At 41.6% G+C, this 18,476-nt stretch overlaps 1 protein-coding gene across 2 annotated transcripts in view; it reads right to left on the bottom strand.

Annotated features, from left to right (window-relative positions):
- The window catches only part of ephb2b (eph receptor B2b), a 137,494-nt gene that overhangs the window by 16,710 nt on the left and 102,308 nt on the right, over positions 1-18,476 (bottom strand). For both annotated transcript variants that reach the window (XM_034082980.1, XM_034082981.1), the window contains exons 6-9: positions 6,486-6,610; positions 4,429-4,591; positions 2,640-2,748; positions 922-986 (exon numbers count right to left, since the gene is read on the bottom strand). In XM_034082980.1, the coding sequence (XP_033938871.1) occupies positions 922-986; positions 2,640-2,748; positions 4,429-4,591; positions 6,486-6,610 (462 nt within the window). The remainder of the gene's footprint in view (positions 1-921; positions 987-2,639; positions 2,749-4,428; positions 4,592-6,485; positions 6,611-18,476) is intronic.

Below are 18,476 nucleotides of genomic sequence, written 5' to 3'. Positions count from 1 at the left end.
ATCTGACCAGGAAAAAACCCCCATCACTACACAATCTCTTCCCAAGCTGAAGCTGTGTTCAACAGACCACCCTCCTTTAATGGCAAAGACAACAACAAACAGGGGCATGAACTGTTGACTGGTGAGAGGACAGGAGGCTCACATTGGCTTCGGTTAATAGCTGTAAAGTGTCATACTGGCCCACATTTCTCTGAAGCACAGACTGGACTTCTTGGCACAGAGTGATCGGATTATATAGTGTTACCTTTAGAGTGGAATTAGCATAAACAGGAAGAAGCAGGGAGATAATTACACAATCAAATACACAAATTAAAATGGGGTCATCAACTTGAGGAATTAAAGAGATCTGCGTTTTTCCAATCATGCAGAAGAACGATGGATTAGCTTTAATATCTTAGAAAAAGTCAAGAGGAAATGACTTCTCTTCCAGATGTATTTCTGTTCTGTAATACTGTCATTTAAGCTCTCTGCTACTGTACCATATGAACCCAGGAATCATTGAGATATCCCATTCATTCACGCAGTCTTTAGAATGTCCCCAACAATGGAACATGACGCATGTGGCATTAGCATGCTAATGGCGTTAACGTGAGTGAAGACTGACCTATTTCCACCACAATGGATTTGGTTATGAAACGTGGTGATCCACAGAACACACACTTGGAACTTGTTTTTTGATGTGGTTAAATCCGGGCTCCGAGCGAGCGGAGTCAAACAAGAGGCAGGATTACTCGCAAGGAGGGGGGGCAAATGAAGCTGTGCCGTGGTTGGGCCGTAGCCAAGGACACCAGCATGCAAGGTGGTAACCATGGAGACAGGTGTGTGAGGCAGCGGAGGGGCTGAATGACAGCCATGGTGATGACTGTGTGAGTTGGTAGTCATGGAGACAGGTGTGTGCGGTGCTGATGGGCGTTTACTCACTGTGGCCGCTGGTGTAGTGCTGCAGTTTGTCCGTGTATTCTGAATCACCTCGTTCAAAGCCACGCCTCCTGGGGGAAAGACAAAGAACTCTAGCTCCGGTTCAAAAAGAGAGAGCAGGGAGGGGCAGGAACACAGATCAAACACCCCCAGGTGTACCTGCACTAAAGATACACTGACAGAGATCACAGGCAGAGCCAGGGAGGCATGTGTTTGTTTGCTACAGTGGAAACAGCTGCCAGCTGCCAGCTACACTACACGGATATTTATTCCATTTCCTCCACCTCTTCTGGGCAGATTCGTTCCAATTATTGGTCCATATCATAGATTTATACGAAATATCAGCATTGGTTTTTTATACAGCCTTCAAAAGGTGACCGAAACCCCATAATATCAATATCTTGTTATTTATAATACTGTGAACCCTGCACATCCCTCTGTATACTTTCCTCTTCAAGGTTACCTTTTTGTATCATCTGCACAGCTCTCCACTCACACTCCATTACTGCATTCTTTTATTCAATTCTGAGTCATTTGTGTCTATGTATGCACCATACACACACGCAAATGCCTTGTATGTGTACAACTACTTGGCAATAAACCTGATTCTGATTATCGTTGGAAGAAGAAAACACTGAAAGCACCATTGACCAACAACACAGTGTTAGCACGCCGTCAATCACAAGGTAGGCTCCACAATAAAATGTTTACTTCATTTTGTCAACACACTTTTGTGTGTTTCCAATCCATTCAGCTTTTAGTGCCACATCAGTCCCTAGTCTTGTTCACCCCATTATAATGGGAACTATTATTCAACACTAGCTTCAACACATTGCAGTATGTTCTTTAACTTCATTACCAATTTGTCAGCTACGTTTTAACTGGCGAGAAGTTTGACAAGGACATATTCAAATATCTCTGTTAAGTCCCGTGATGGGCCATCGCAGTGCATTAGAACTGGCCAACAGTTTGCAAAGCTCTCAATCACACACTCTTCCATTTTGTCCAGGCGCTGTTCCCACAATAACCAAACACGCGATGCACAATGTGAAAAACTGAATTTCCGCTAGGGGATTAATACAGAATGTCATGTTATCCTTTGCCATTAGTCTGTCATTATCCAAGAAAGAAGTATACTGCGGTATATCTACTAGCAAGATATAGGCAGAAATTCTTCTTGTTCAATTTTGTCTATGAATCAAAACAGCGAGCAGGAGCTAAGCTGCAGTTTTAATATGAGTGGCCCCAGCGGGAACTGAAATCCTACCTTGGCAGAGTAACAACCATTTTATTCTCGCTGAGCTGGATCACCTACAGAAATGTAATGTCAGCGATGTTGACCTACAGTATATGTGTTGTTATTTCTGCTGCTGAAAGACTGGAATCTATTAAGAATTAATATCTTGGAAACCAGATGGTTTTATCTGTACAACTCACATTGAGAGTGAGTACATACAAGGAATTTGACTCGTTCTTTCTTTGCTCTGAATTTACTTACACACACTTCTTAGAGCAATTTTCAGAAGACGTATATAAATAGACCGACAGACCTTATTCCATAGAAGCAGGTTAATACTGTCTGCTAACAAGCCAACAGACTTCATGCAACCTTGAAGCTAAACCACAAAAAAGGAACAACTATTCCACTTCACCAGCCTGTGTAGCTGTTGTGTTGGTTCACAGCATGCTTGTTTAAAGAGACTGAGACTCGACTGACTCACCGGTTGCAGACGATGATGATGACGACCACAGCGATGAGGAAGACCAAGCCCGCAGCTGCCGAGCCGATGATGAGAGGTAGCTTCTCCTGAATACTGGTGTTGTATTCCTCTGTAAAAAAGAAGGAACACATACATAAACAGAGTGCCAAGCACACACACACAGTCAGAAGCTGTAACATATGGGTGAGCATCTGAGCCGTTGCATATGGAGCGGGCGATGGGTGACAGACGGACATATGGCCGGGTGAATCAGCGATTATCTTGGCATCTTGACTGACTGCATGGAAGATTTTTTCCAAAAGCTGAATGTGCTCAGATGCCGCAGATATGGACAAATCATATGGCAGAAAGCGTGTGAAGTAAGGAGAGAGAGCATGTTTGGGTGCGACCCAGACGGATCAGGGAGCCAAGAGCAGGATCCAGAACTGAACGAGCCCACAGAGCAGAGCCAGGCCCTTCTCTGGAGCCCTGGACATGACACACAGTGACTTCCCAGTTTTTAGCCAGATACAATTATTAGTAAGATCCTCACATTTCTTTTTCTGCTTCTGGATAGCATGAATATCGTCTATTATACCATAGAAAACCAAAAGGTATTACCGTCTACTACATCAATACTGTCTGAACATTAAATACATGGAGAAATAAAGCTCTATTATGTGTCAACAGCGTTACTTCATCTTCAGTATTTGTCAACATTCTCCTATAAAAACAATTTTTACATTTGTTACCACAGCAGCCTCTAGTAATGTGCCAAGAGGAAGATGTTTGGTATTTGACAAAGTATTACTGCATTTTAATGTGTACCTATTTATGAAAAGCGTATATATACACCTTATAAATGCTTAATATTAGGAATTAAGAGTAAAGTGTTACCCATAACGTTAACCATAGAGGGAGAACTCAAAGGCCTTTAACATTTGAATTGTGTAAAACTCTGAAATACAGCATTCATTCATTTGAGGTACCACTGGTAAAGTATTACAAAATAAATAACGGAACAGATAAGTGTTCACTTGGAATATCTGTAGCATAAAAATCTAATTGATACAGAAATCAGGGTTTGAAAATAATATTTTTCCCTCCTGTTAAATATGTTCAGAGCTGTATTTAAACAAAAGGATATTGTGACCTTAAACAAGAGTTATAAGTGTCTTCTTGGAGCAGGAAACAACTTTTGGATGGGACACAACATCCATTTAAAGAATAACTTCAAACTAATATACTTCCCTTTAAAAAAAGGTAAAAGCTAAATCCATTTATTCTTCAGTTTACTCAGTTTAGATGTATCTGTAGCGCTGGGATCTGTGTGTGTGGCAGCATCAGATGTTGGTATGAAGGCTCGGGGTAATGATGGCCCTGGGCGCTGCAGGCTGAAGGAAATGAGATGTTCAGAGGGAAAAACCCAGGCCTGACTCTAACATTAGCCCGAGAGATAAGACAACTCCGACCTCATCCTTGACTCAAAGGGTGAAAAATGGCAAAAGTTATCTTTGGTATACAAATGTCGCTTTCGTGTTCCACATCGAGGAAAGAAATCATGAATGCTGCAATATGAATAACAACATAATGACAGTCTAACATGTGGGATGTTTTCTATTGCCGAGAAGGACAGAATACATTCCATGCCATACTGATCTGGTTTTGGGGTATTTGAACTGTTTACTCCACAACATGACTCCCTTCGTCCCCGCAGCTGTCTGCATCCATATCATGGTGGCTCGATGGGCAGCGCATGAGAGGCGACGACAGCTCTGCGTGCTTTTAGGAACATTAGCTGAATTCTCACCCTCAGTCATGGTCTGGAAGTACAGTTTGCCACTGTAGCGTCCAAAGCCGGCCACGGTGCGCGCCCGGACCTGGAACACGTAGATGCTTCCTGGCTTCAGGCCGCGGATCACCACGGTGTTGGTCTGGCTCCTGATGGCGGTAGCATTAACCTCTGATTGGTCCTAGGAGAAGAAAAAGCAACATGGTAAATATTTACAGCTGGTTATTGTGAAAGGTCACAAGAATAAAGGATGATGTTTATATAAAGTCTATGGGTTGGATCTGGGATACATGATACAACAGTATCACTAAGCTCAGCACTTTTTTTGGGGACAGACAATTCTTTTTGAAAGAAATAGCGCCATCAAACCATTACAAGGTGACACAAAACAACACAATTGGAATTGAATTATATGGAATCATTTAAATGTTTTGCATGTTATGTGTGTTCTTGGTTCTTGGGTGTATTGATCTGTCACATTCTTTATTTGAAATGTTGAAGGGATCCTATCACCTCTGTTTTGACTTTTATTGGTAATATATTTATTTTTATATATTGTTAGTATACAAGCTAGTATTGTCGTGTCAACATACTGTCCTGAGATGTGTATCTCTTGCCTGGACTAAATACAATAAAATACAAAAAGACATAAATAAGCCATGTATAGGCAAATACAATTGTAAATAATAATAAATTGTTTTATTACTAAGCAAAAAAAAAAAGATCCAACACTGAGACTGTAACTAAAATACTGAGAGCAGGGATGGAGAAAAATCAGGGCTACTCATCTCATAAATTACCACATTGACCACAATAGATAGCAGAGAAAGAATGTTAGATACAGCAGCAGGACTGAAAGAGGAGCACATCCAGCAGCTGCAGATAAGAAGGTAAATATGGTGGCCGTTTCAGGCCTTTCCGAGTCATGGCTTCTGATGATCAGAGCGGAGTCTCACTGCGGTCCCCCTCTCCTCGACAGGTCTGAGAGCGGAGAGCGAGACTCCTTTAGCTGCTGCCTTCAACCCGCTGCTCTCCGCACACTTCTGAGCCACAGCAGGGGCCGGGACAATTGTTTTGACAGCTCTCTCCAGCAGTGTCAGAAAAGGGGAATTATATTCAAATGTGGAACGGCTCAGCGTGTGGAAGAAAGCTAGACAAACGCCGCGTATACATGCGTGATTGTCTTTGTCTGTGAAAGGGCTGCATGTATTTAAGTGATCATTTTGCATTGAATCAAAACAGCACTTTGTGACTGTGAGTGTTCTTGTGAGAAAGTATGGAGCTTTCCCCTCGAATACTATTTTTACAGCAGTCAGCGCATCATTGTTTCAACCGCAAGTCTGTGCACATCAATCCCCAGCGGCCCTTCTGCGGGGCTGAGAGCCGTTTCCTCTTCCAGTGACTGACCGTGATTATAATTGGAAGAGAATGAGCAGAAGTTCGAAGCAACGTTCAGAAGCTCTGACTGTACGCCTCGTAGGACGTGCGGGCGATCCTGAGGGGGTATTCTGAATTAAAATAAACAGTTGTGGAAAAAGTACAGTATACTGTATGTGAGTTTACCAAAACATTATTGTCAAAATACTTAATTGCAAGTAAAAGTCCTGCATTCAAAATCTTTCTTTGGTAAAAGTACAATATTATTATCAGAAAAATGTACTTAGTTAAAAAAGTTAAAGTAATTATTGTGCAAAATGTCCTTTATGTGTGTGTATAATTATTTTCATATATGTGACAATTTTAAATAATATTGTTGCATCAAGTAGCCTTTTACCGTTGAATCATTTGAATCTTTTGTGAATTATAGAGTAAACTAGTTTATTTTTTAGAAATGCATTTGGTTAAAAGGAGCTAAAGATGTTAAATAAATGTAGAAGAGTTAAATAACAGTAAAAGTATGAAGTAGCATAAAAGTCCAATACCTCAAAATTGTACTTAAGTACTTGAGTAAATGTACTTAGTTTCTTCCCACCTCTGTAAATAAAAGATTACTTTTTACCATTTGGGTGGAATTGATTTAGTTGGATAGGGACAAAAGGAAGTGATCAGTGAGCCTTGGAGGAAGGATGCGATACCTTTTCATAACACAGGAGCTCGTAGTCCAGGATGACTCCATTGGGCTGGTCAGGCTGGGACCAGGAGAGGGTGATGCTGTCCACAGTGCGGCTGACCTGGTGCATGATGGATACTGTGGATGGAGCTGCGAGGAGACAAAGACAGTGTGTTAAGGATGAGTCAAAAAAGTAAGTACATGCTTGACAGTCACGCATGCTGAGTTTTACAGCATCTTTAATCTCGCAGCCAAACACCGGGTACTGCAGAGGTGTAATACGTAGTGCCATAAAACCCATGTAATATACTGCAGCCCGCCTTTTAGAGAGTCTCACGACGAGACATGCGCTGCAGGTTGGCAAGTTACAACACCGGCTAAACCACATAAGCAGCCTCCCGGGACTTCCCAGTGTCAACGGTGATTTTCATGTGATTAATTACGCTTGTCAAACGGCTGATAACAGGCTACAGTATGTTCTTCAAGTAAATCATTTTAAAATCATTGGACCACCGTGCATTACATGCAGGAAACCCATTTGTATGGCACATACATGAATACAAACAAATAGCGTGAGTCACAGGTGATACAACTGCTAGAGAACAGCTTCAATAGGTTTTCCAAGGCCTACAGCAGGGATCCAGCCAGGTAGTCCACGTGTACCTTGAGTCGCTATTCCCAATTGAATCTATGCTTTACAGAGTTCATTAACGTAGCAGAGGTTTTTCATACTATAAATCAAATGTGTTTTTAATAATTGCCAAAACTTTGCTCATCAATAAATCAGCATTTAGAAACCTAGAAACGTGCCTTATTTGGGTTGGTCTTTGCAAGAACTACTTCATCATCACCTTACATTTCCGCGTATGAATTCGGGACACGTTGAAAGATTGAGATAGATGACTTTACAAATCAAGCTTTAGTTCGCTGCAGGTTGATTTTTTAAAGAATACGGAGATAACAAAGAACAAATAAAAGATAAAACCACATAAATGGAAAACTGTTGGCTATAATGTAAAGTTTACATTATTGCTTATTAAATTATCTGGTCTTAAATACGGTTTTACCAATGGTTTAGTTTTACCAATGGTCTTAAATACGGTTGTACCTATGCCTAGATACCAAGATACGAAGCCAATGCATGACCTCACAGTTGAACTCTGGGGTGTGGTACGTTTATTGTAAACACCATTTCAATCTTAAAGAAACAATTATTCACAAAAAACAACCCAAAACATTATTTAATTTTTATTCAACACTTTCATTACTTGTTTTGCATTGAAACCATTACAAATTGCCCTGTTGCTAATTGTAGTCGTACACTTTCTTTCAGTAAACACACGACTCAATGACGTGTTACATCATGGGTGGCCTACTACAGTCTTGAATAACCCAGTGACTTAAAGCGTTATACATTCTTTCAAGTACAACCATAAGGTCAAGGGAGCGTGATCACCTCACATCCTCCAACAACCATTAAGATTAGTTCAGGGTGCCGTGGGTCAGTGTAAAGCTAAGAGAGGCTGAAGATAAAAAGCTTTGTCTGGGGAGCCTGGCAAGGCCTGCAGGCCTCTGAGCCTGAGCCTCTGTGTGTGTGTGTGTGTGTGAAAGGGAAGGGTTGGCTGGGGAGTCAGAGAGGGAGGGGGTGCCGGGCGAGATTTATGGACACCAAGCCCCACGCTCATCCCCTACAGGCCCGTGCTGCACACACACATCCAGCCCTCAGCCTGCAGCACAGTGGCTCCCCTGAGTCCCGGCCATAAAGAGAGACGTCTTTCCACCGGCACACGTTCTCTGAGGAAACTCCGCTGACTGGGAAATTACAACCTCCACGCCTCCATAATGAGAGATTGTGCAGCTGCGTGTGTGGTTTCCAGATCATATTTATTGTGTTGTTTTTAATGTAAAGAAAGGCTTGAAACTGAGTATCCTGGCAAACAGCATGTGTTTAAAGGACCACAGTGAGTAGAGCCAATGATAACAAGTATGTTTGATCATTTGATGCCTGGTATTCAAATTCAAACACATTTTAAGTACAGTATATGTTATTTTTTTAATAAAGTTTGTCATTTTTATTGAATTGAAGCAACTGTTTGGATATTCATCTCGTGTTTTATTTAACATTATTTAGGCACATTAAACTAAACCAAACCAAATCTTCATCAGCTGATCAGCTCTTCCTCACGTGCCCTCTGACCCACACAGAGTCATCCATCTGAGGCATTATGATGTCTCATATAAGCTCTGATGGTCAAGGAACCGAGCATGTCCTAATGTGCCGCTTCCAGCAGATGATAAATAGATGTTCTGTATTTCATCTCAGCAAAGCACTTTACACCACGATAGCCTGTGACTCTGCAGCTCACATACATCATCCTGCTTTCCTGGAGCCGGAGGTACGATAATGTATACAGTATGCAGTCAGGACACAAGTCTCAAGAATGTCTTCCATCCCTCTGTACTCTCCAGTTTGTTTGCAGTCACAAGACGACAGCCTAATAAGGCAAACAGTTACTCTAAGAGGAACTCACGAGTATCCCATTACGGATGTACATATATTTAAGACTGCCACATGGCCTTTTCCTGCATAGCATTTCCATTAAACACACGGCGCAGCCATGCCCAGTAACCTGATACAGAGGCAGAGAAACAAAGGCAGCTCATGTATTCATGTGCAGAGGATGGACACATGCCAACATGAAAAGCTGTTGGAGGAGAACACTGCGGTTCTCTTCTGCGTAAGAACAATTCCAGACAGCGGGGTGGCAGTCGCCATGTCTGAGAAACCGATAAGAGTTTGGTGCAACAGAAAACAAACTGGGGTACAATAAAATGATTTTGAAAGCAAAGTAAATACATGAAGAGTGAAAACACTCAGATGTAGGGGAAATGGCAATCCAGCTGTGTTGTGTATTTCAAGGTAATTCAGAACATGAATTGTAAGCTACGCTGACATTCCACCAATTGACGGAGGAATGTAGCGGTACGCCAAGTCTGCGTTTCACTCAGTACGGCCTACAGCAACGATGCACATATGAAAACCATTTTCTGACATCTAATTTATGTACTCCAAATCTACAAGTCTCCATTGTACTCCACATTTCTAAGTGTACCTACAATCTTTCCCCCCCCGACTTAATCTATAATTCACAGGGTCGAGTAAACAGTTGGTTTCCATTGTGTCAACACGACTCACTGATGTATGCCTCTAAATGCATGTTCCAGTTGTTTCAAGCCATTTGCTTTGTTGTTACAATCATTATGTTCAAATCATGCGGATTGCAAGCCATTACATGCAATTAGAAATGTAACAAAAAAATAAGATTTAAGAAAGTTATTTATGTACCGGAGACCAACTTTTCAATAACTATGTCAAGTCAGATACATTCTTCAAAGTGGGTGAGCCGCACTGTCATTGGATACTTTATGTGTAGGTTTTTACCCTCAATGAATGCTCTATTCATGTCCTTAAAGCTAATGAAGCGGTTACAATGACAACGACAGGGATTGTAAGTTGATATAATTAAATTAGATGGCTGAATTGGAAAAGTAAATGGCCTTGATGAATATGTCTCGAACAGTTTGCCATAGACCACAGCGGAGTGGGAGAGCGGGCAGAGGGGTCGCAGACATCATTTATCATGTCAAAGCCAAAGCTTCACATGCATCACTGGATGATTATCGATGTGACATGCAGGGTGTTTGATTGTCCCTCTTAACCATCCGTTTAATTAAGAAAAGATTGTGTTGAAATAATAAATAAATCTCCAGTCTATCCAAATATGCTAACAGCTCAAAGAGACAATAAAGAGATGAATACGCTGGGGCCAGTAGAGGGGCCTGTATGTCCATTTGAAACTTCCAAGGTTGTACATCACATTGCTTAATTGTGATAGGCCCCAGCTGTTGTCAAAGAATTAGGTTTCAGACCCCACATCATTATCTAGCCCGGAATCTGATATGAAAGACTGCTTTGGAGTCTTTTCTAGCATGACGCTCTGGCCTTGGCCCAACAACACAGAACACAAAAGGCTCTGTTTGGCTCAAACATCTCTAATAGATGTGTTAGTGCTGTGTTTGAACACCTAGCTACTTCCCTAATCAATTAAAGATGGAGTTTACAGGGGTATTTCCACTCATTTGAATCCAAGCCCATTTCATGGGGCATGCTTCTGCTAACACGCAAGCAGAAGTGAGGCTTTCATCCGTCTCATTAATTTACGTCTCTTATCTTTTATTATGCTACACTCCTTTGGTGGGCTTTTCCACTCTTTTTGACCATGTCCTTGTTTGGCTGCAGTTGTACTGTTAAGCCTCATTAATAAGTAGGCCTACTGTAAGGAACATGATGGGCACATTCATTAAGCAAGTCTGCTGAAGGGAGACCAGCGCGGATGGATGGCAGCAGAGCGAGGTCAGTCATGGGTGCCCATGTCCGAAACACCCTTATTGGACAGACTTCCAGGAATGGAGAGGTCTTTCGGTTCTCTAGGAACTAAAGAGGCACAGTAACTCTTAAATCTGCTGAAAGAGCATGTATTTAGGACTATTTAGTTTTTACCAATATGTTGTGATAATATACTGCATATGTTTTTTTGGGGGGGTATATCTATATTACATGTAAATATTTCTATATTACATTATATTAATAATAATATTTTTCCTATATCATTTTATTTGTTGGCCCTTTTCTTACAATCTATCTTCCTCGTATATGTTAACCTACGAGGCAATAACCCCGTTTCTGATTCTAATTCTGATCGATGGGAAAATTACCACAATACAAATAGTAGCTTTTATTTCCTGCAGCTGAGTTCTTTTTATTGACAACACGACACAACGCCACCTCATGATGTGACACTTGAGTTTCAGATGCAGCATAATAAACTCTTTTGCTGCCACATGACTCATATGCTTCTGAGAAAGAACAAGTCTTTTATATATCTTTCTTACATCCAAATGTGTTTACAGCCATGTGGTTCTTCTGATATGATTAGACGTTCTGGTACAGAGAGCAACGCTATGATTTGGGGAAGATGGGGGGGGAGGTAGCGAGAACAGGTCAGGGCTCGTAAATCCCTTTTCCTTTACGTTGTAAAAAGTCAGTTTCCCCAGAGCGCAGACTCTCCCAAAGGGCCCGAACCAGCTGGTCCTCCCAAGCAGGCTGCCACTGCTTTACTCTCTCCGACTGCCGTCCATTTATGAGCGGCACATCGAGCCATCTTAAAGGGAGAGGCCCGTATTTGCATGTACTTTTAGCATGCTGGCAGCCTGCCCTGTTTTCCCAGCTGCAAAGGATTGTGGGTTTTACATCTATAAAGATTTTCCAGTGCAGTAAAGCTACAAAAGTGAGATTTCAGTTCATCAAGCATTAAACCATCTGCACTGGGAAAGATTGGGGACTATAATACACTCGTATACACACCATAAGCTAATTCCAAAATAGGCACTTCAGGGGCTTGAAGAGTTTTCTGATGCTTGCAGAGGTTAGGGTTTAAATCCAAGCCGAGCCGGCAAATCTGCAGGCGGAGGAGATATAACCCAGATACGTTTATGTATGTGACTTCGCCGAAGAGGACATCGGAGAAAATTATTTTGCAGCAACTCAGTAAAGATTCAAACAATCCCCAAAAAGTATGGCTCATTAGGGGATATGATTATGTTCAATACAATCCTCAGTACTGGAGGCACTGTGAGCTTTAATTATCTTTGAATAATTAAATATAAGGCTTTTATTTATCACAATTCTTAATGATACAGAGTTTTCCATACAAATCAAATGTTTTATTATGTGATTAAATGGATGTACAACATTCTTAAAAGGGCCCTATTATGCTAATTGCATGGTGTTATATTGTGCCTCTACTGTGACAGGTTTTCATGCTTTAATGTTCAAAAACGTCTCTATTTTTCTCATACTGCCCTCTGTCCACCCTTTGGTCAGCTGGCCGGCTCTGTTGTGATTGGTCAACCGCTTAGAGAAGTCCGGCCCCTTATCCTATCATGACAATCAATGTATTGGAGCGCTAGCTAATGGAAGTGGTGGTGTTACATAGTGATGTCACTATGTTACGGAGTGAGGTGTTTAAGGCAGTGGGAGTGGGTTGGGGGGAGTTTACATGTGAAAAACACCATCATGAAATAACCCCAGGAGACTTTATAGTTTAATCCCTAATAGGGTCTATTTTATATAAAAAAGTAGTTGTGATTGTCTAACATGGTGCCAGATGATGGTTCTTTTAATAACACAAAAGCACATTGGGTTCCTAGAGAACCGTATCATGGCCATTCATGTTGCTCAGGACACTCTCGATACGTTGCAATGATCCAGCTTCTAGGGATGTGGAATGAGGATTTTGACTCAAACAGCTCCAGGGAAAACACGCCTTTAATCAGAAAGCTGCTTTTCTGCATTTTAACAATTCTAAAACAGGCATCCGCGAGGAGGAAAACTGCACACACCACACAATCCATGACAATAGTTTGTAATGTCGCAAAGACCAGTGTGGGCTATTGTTTTCATTTGTGTACAGTTGCACACAAAGATATTTTTGTTTTATTGAGTTAATAGCTTTGTTGGAAGAGCAAACAAGTAGCATGACGCAGAATAAAAGAGCTAGCGGCAACACAAAGTGGAAAGACATCATTCAGTTCATGTTAAACTGACATCAGCCATGGGGAGTAAGTGAAATGGTCAGGCCTGCATTGATGCTCATTCTGAACAAACACAATAACTACAAGGCCTTTGCCTACTTCATCCTGTTGTTACCAAACAGTTCATCTTTTTACATATTCCAACATAAACAATACGTGGAATTTGCATGTCGCACATCTGCTCGGGTTCTTTAATGCACTGAGATGACTTGTGGCTTAACGTAGAAGTCGTGCTTATCTGGTCGCTGTACTGAGTGGCACACAATAGCAAGGATTATAAAAGATCATCTCCGCTTATAAAGTTCCTGACCCCAATTTACACATTAAAACCTTGGAGGGGATGACGCTGGATGCAGATTGCATGATCGCCGTGATCTACTGTATGTGAGTGATTCGAGGGGCATTAGTGACATCTGAGTATGGGAGCAGGAGGAAACAGCTTGCTGTGTTCAAACCAGAATGTCCAGACAATGACACCCTTGTTGTTTTTTAACCGCCTTAAAAGGAGAAAGAGAGGAGCAAGGGTAAACCAGAGGGGAGTATCTTTGTGTTTATCACGGATCTACTTTCTTAATTGGTGAAGTTGACTCCATAAAGTTAATAAAAAAAACAATAAATTAAAAAACAAAGTGCCGTGACCCCTTTTTGCTTCATCATCTTTATTTATTATCTTCTTTTTTTAATCATCCCCATCATCAGGCTCTTGTATATAAATACATGACTGCATTAAAGCATGGTTAATTATTCAGGTGCTGCAGTTGACAGCTAATGCACTCAACAATAATGAATTGTATATTCACATTGCGTTCCCTTTTACAGCCAAGAGACCGTGGCCTTTTAACCTAGATCTGTATGCAGGCGATGTGCATACTCTATTCCCCTCTTCACTGCACCGGCTTAAACGTGAAGGAACAGTACATATACTATGTAAAATATAATGTAACCAGAAGATGCCACATCGCTGCTGAATGATGTATGAACAAGATCAATTAGTAAACTACATGTGACATTCCTTGTGCTAGTTCTCTTTAAGGGAGTCAGAATTAAATTCATATTGCATGCAAAGGCTATGAAAAGTAATCTGATGAACCGTGCAGGCTGTTTACCACACACTCTGTCGCTAGGCTTACAGTATCTCACTCTCTATAGTCAGGGTTAAGAGGGTTACTTTAAACATCTATTCTGTTACAATGACTAGTTTCTATGGTGGCCGAGATGTTCAACCGCTTTACAGCGCCACAAAACATTTCCATTAGGAGAAGCGCGCTGCAGTTTAGTAAACGATGCTAATAAAATACAAATAAACACATGCAAGTGAAGACACATCTTCACCAATGTGATTACATAATCACCTTACATGTAATCCATTACTCACCAAGCACGGCTGTAGTCAGTGGTGGAGAGTACCTAAGTACATTTACTCAAGTATTGTACGTAAGTAACTTTCTGACATAATTGTAGTTTCATTTGATGCTACTTTATACGTGTACTCGGCTTTGTAACGGAGTGCTTCTCCCCAGTGTGGCTGTAAACAGGTTGCTCTGTATGTGTGACTCCCTGCTCTGTCCGTCCTGGCTCCATGTGCCCGCTGAGGCCTCCTGTCTGTCCTCCTGTCTGCCTGCTGGCTGACCTGCAGCGGCACCCTCCATATGTGCCCTCCCTAACACCTTCTGCCACTGTCACACAGCACGTCATGTAAACTGGTGGTCCCTGTCTGACTCTCGGTCTGTGAACCTCTTCATCTTTCAGCCCGCAGCTTTACTTCACTCGCATGGTAATCTGAATTCTGCTAATACTGTATGTAATTATTATATACAGTATATACGTATATATTTATTTATGTAAATAATGTATCAGTTCAATCATTATTTGTAATTGTTGCTAACTTTCAAAAGTCTATTTTCTCACCATAGCTAATAATTATATTATGCGATTATCATCTTTAAATGCCAATTACGTTTTGTAACGAGGAATAACTTATTTATCTATGCATTTAGTTAGCCAGTTATTTAGTTAACTATTTGCTAAGTGTTACTTTTAACAGTGTTTCTTCTCAGTATAGCTAATCATTAAATGTAGCAATACATCTTTAAATGGCAGGATGTAACAATGTATGTTTTGTTTTTTTGCGTGAACCAACTATCAATAATTCAGTGCCATAGAAAGAAACACTCATCACATTCTTTGCCATGAATGTGCCATGGCATCACATGACATCTGTGCTTGTTCTGACCTAAAGTCAACAGTGTAGTAGCCCTGTTGGCTGACACGTTCTGGCAGTCCCACCTGGCTCTGCACCATGGCTTTTCACACCACGGCCCAGTGGAGCAGCAAAGCCCCTGGTAGCCTGGCTACATTGGACTTGGGCAATTTGGACAATAATTAAGTCATTAATCTTCCCTCGACCATATGAAAAGGCTGCATCCCATTACCGTGCCCCCCCCCCTGAGTAATGTGGTTCACCATACAATCAGCCATTCACCTGATAAGAAACCAATTCAGCCCCTCTGCTTCTCCATAGCGTTAGCCGCAGACGCCGCCGCTCACCTTGAGTTAATGAAATGCCTAAACAAATATGTCCTCTGGAATCTAATAAACCCAACCACTATAGAGTGCAATATGGCCGACGCACGCACAGGGTACATGGAGATCTAAATGATCTGTCTCACAGTGTGCTGATGGTTTGCATTCAGGTAGTGGATCATCTCTCTTCTGTGCACTGGAACTGATGATACAGCAGCTCCAGAGAAAGCAAATAACTGGCAGTCACATTATAACTAAGCTATTACGTCTTTGTGTCTTCATAATTTACAGAAACAGTCTCCTAAGTATACAGTAAGTGCACACTAGTCTTTTTAGAATCCATAAAATAAGTAAAATAGATTAAGTATCCCGCCTTCCTACACAAATCACTACAATTTCCATATAGTGTACGTCTTCCTTAATAGGGACCAAACAATCAATAATTCAGAGCAAATTAGAGCAGGAATTAGTGGTGGAACGCAATCCTGAACTGGAACACTGTCTAACAAGTGTGTGAATAAGTGTATTTGTAGAAAAAAAAATTCTACAGTGTGTCCTTGTGTGTCCTTGAAGTCGCACAAAGAAGACACCATTGTTGGATGTAATACTTTGAAGTTGTTAAGGACAAACGGTCATACTGCCATTTAGCTGTGGGAAACATGTTGACCAAACTGCAGGGTGGGATAAAGTCTCAGCAACCGTTTTCACTTTATACAATAGTAATGAACGAAGGTCATTGAAGGAAAGGGGTTGAAGAGCATGTTGGAGAGGAAATGGACAGAGTAGGAAATGGTCTGAAAGTGGTTTCAGAGGGTAAGTGTGTGCTCTCAGGTGATGAAGGTACTTCAGTGTCTTCTTCAAGCACGGAGAGGGCTATTTTAATAAACACTTAACCATGTCCCCTTACTGTTACCTAATACATCATAGTCTCACTATGATGCGAGTAGTTTGCTTATCCACGTTCTTTTTTCTCTTTCGACGTTTTTTTTTAACAGAACGAAAAAAAAAATGCATCAGCATGTTTGGGGAGATTTTTCATTCTTAAACTAGCCAATAGAAGCTCAAGTGTTACATTGTGATGTCACGGAAGTAAAATAATGACTACAATCGAAGAGTTTTTAGACGGGGGGTGTGTAAGAAAATCCTTCTGGGGTGAACTTTGGGGTTTGAGCCTTTGCAGACCATTTATATTCTCAACAACCTATATAACACACTGCAGGAAAGGGAAACCCCAAAAAGGCATCATATGGAGCAGTTTCTAAATATAAAGTTTGAATGCATCATGGCAATAATACAATGACATGTCCCCCCTGTGGCGCTTCCATACACCTAGTGTTTGTAACTTGTCTCACCCATCAGAACCACGCACACTGACACAACTGTTGTTCCTATTCTCTTCTCCCTGCCTCCACTCATTACATGTCATGCCTACAGTAACATGGTATAGACAGCTCAAAGCAACAGTGGATATCTTACTTATGACTCATTATTATAAGAAAAAAGGCTTGGAGAGCATTTCAAGGCTTCTGCACATTCAACTCAATGCAAGTCATATGCTTATAAAACGGTCTCAAGCGCCATTCAGAGCAGGCATCTCCCTTTGTGTGGCATTAAAGTGTGTAATCAAGCGCCGCACTTTCCAGGGCAATCACGTCCTTTATCACAGAGGAACTGTCGCCAACCACCTACAGAGTGGGAGGAGAAGCCCTGTGGGTAATTGAGTGTGGTGGGTGCCTGATTGGGTATGGTGAGTGAGAAGTTTTGCACAACTCTCCCCCTGCCCCCACAATTCAAACTGACACGTCATAGCTGAGGACAGCTATCCACACGCGACGTGGGACACACTTTCACGCCACTTACTTTCAATTGACTTATTTATTTGTTAGAAAACTTCAGCCTTGTGCCCAATAAGCTAAAGACTGATTTATGTTTCATACACTTTGTTTTGGTTTTCCAACATCTAACACTTTTATTTGAGATTAAACGGAGGGCACAGAATTGCTTGAGGTAATTAGGGGTGACATGATGTTTATGTAACCTCCAAGCCTCACAAACCAGATGCAATTATGGGCTCCTGGTTCCTGTGACCCCGGCCCTGTAGCGGAGCACGGGCGAAACTGCAATCCCGCGTCCCAGGGGTGAGCCTGGTTTTGGAGGGTGGAGTGGGGGCAAGCAAGAGTTGAGTTCTTTTCACAGCTCCCCCTGACAGGAGCTCTCGCTACCTAATCCAAAGTGACGGGCACTTCAGTGAAGAGGGCGCGGAGCCCCCCAATTTCCGCCAGGACCCCACTGCAGGGGAAGCAGAGAAGCCAAGGGTTGGGGTGGCAGACGTATTGTGGCCCAGTGAGAAAGAGCAGGGCAGGGGCCTCATTACAACGCTTAACTGCACTCACAGGCCCTCATTAACCCACCATACCAGTGACAAATCAAAACAGACAATAAAAAGAGGTCGCCGTTTGAATGAAGGCCTCCATTTGAGTGGAGCTGCAGCGTTGGAACTTTATGGAGCTTTTACACAAATACATTTCCGCAAACATTGAAGATTGCAACAATGGGTTTCATCTCATGTTAAATGTGATTATCCAACTTGTACATACACTTTATGTTTGACTGCTTCCACGTAGGCCTATGGACATCTGGGAATTCCAGAGGAAGGTAATGAGGGAGCGAGAGTGTAGTTAAACAAAACCCAATATGTCCGCCGTAATAAAAGCACAGTAACGCAGTGCTTTAGGTAGTCGTGGAAGACTCCCTTTAGTGCATGGGAATGGATAATAATAATAATTAATAATAATTCCTTACATTTTTTATAGCGCTTTTCCAGATGCTCAAAGCGCTT

This window comes from Pseudochaenichthys georgianus, chromosome 5 (genome assembly GCF_902827115.2).
Source record: "Pseudochaenichthys georgianus chromosome 5, fPseGeo1.2, whole genome shotgun sequence".
Lineage (NCBI taxonomy): Eukaryota > Metazoa > Chordata > Actinopteri > Perciformes > Channichthyidae > Pseudochaenichthys > Pseudochaenichthys georgianus.
Note: the sequence above shows the minus strand (reverse complement) of the source record. Positions and strands in the feature narration are given on the sequence as shown.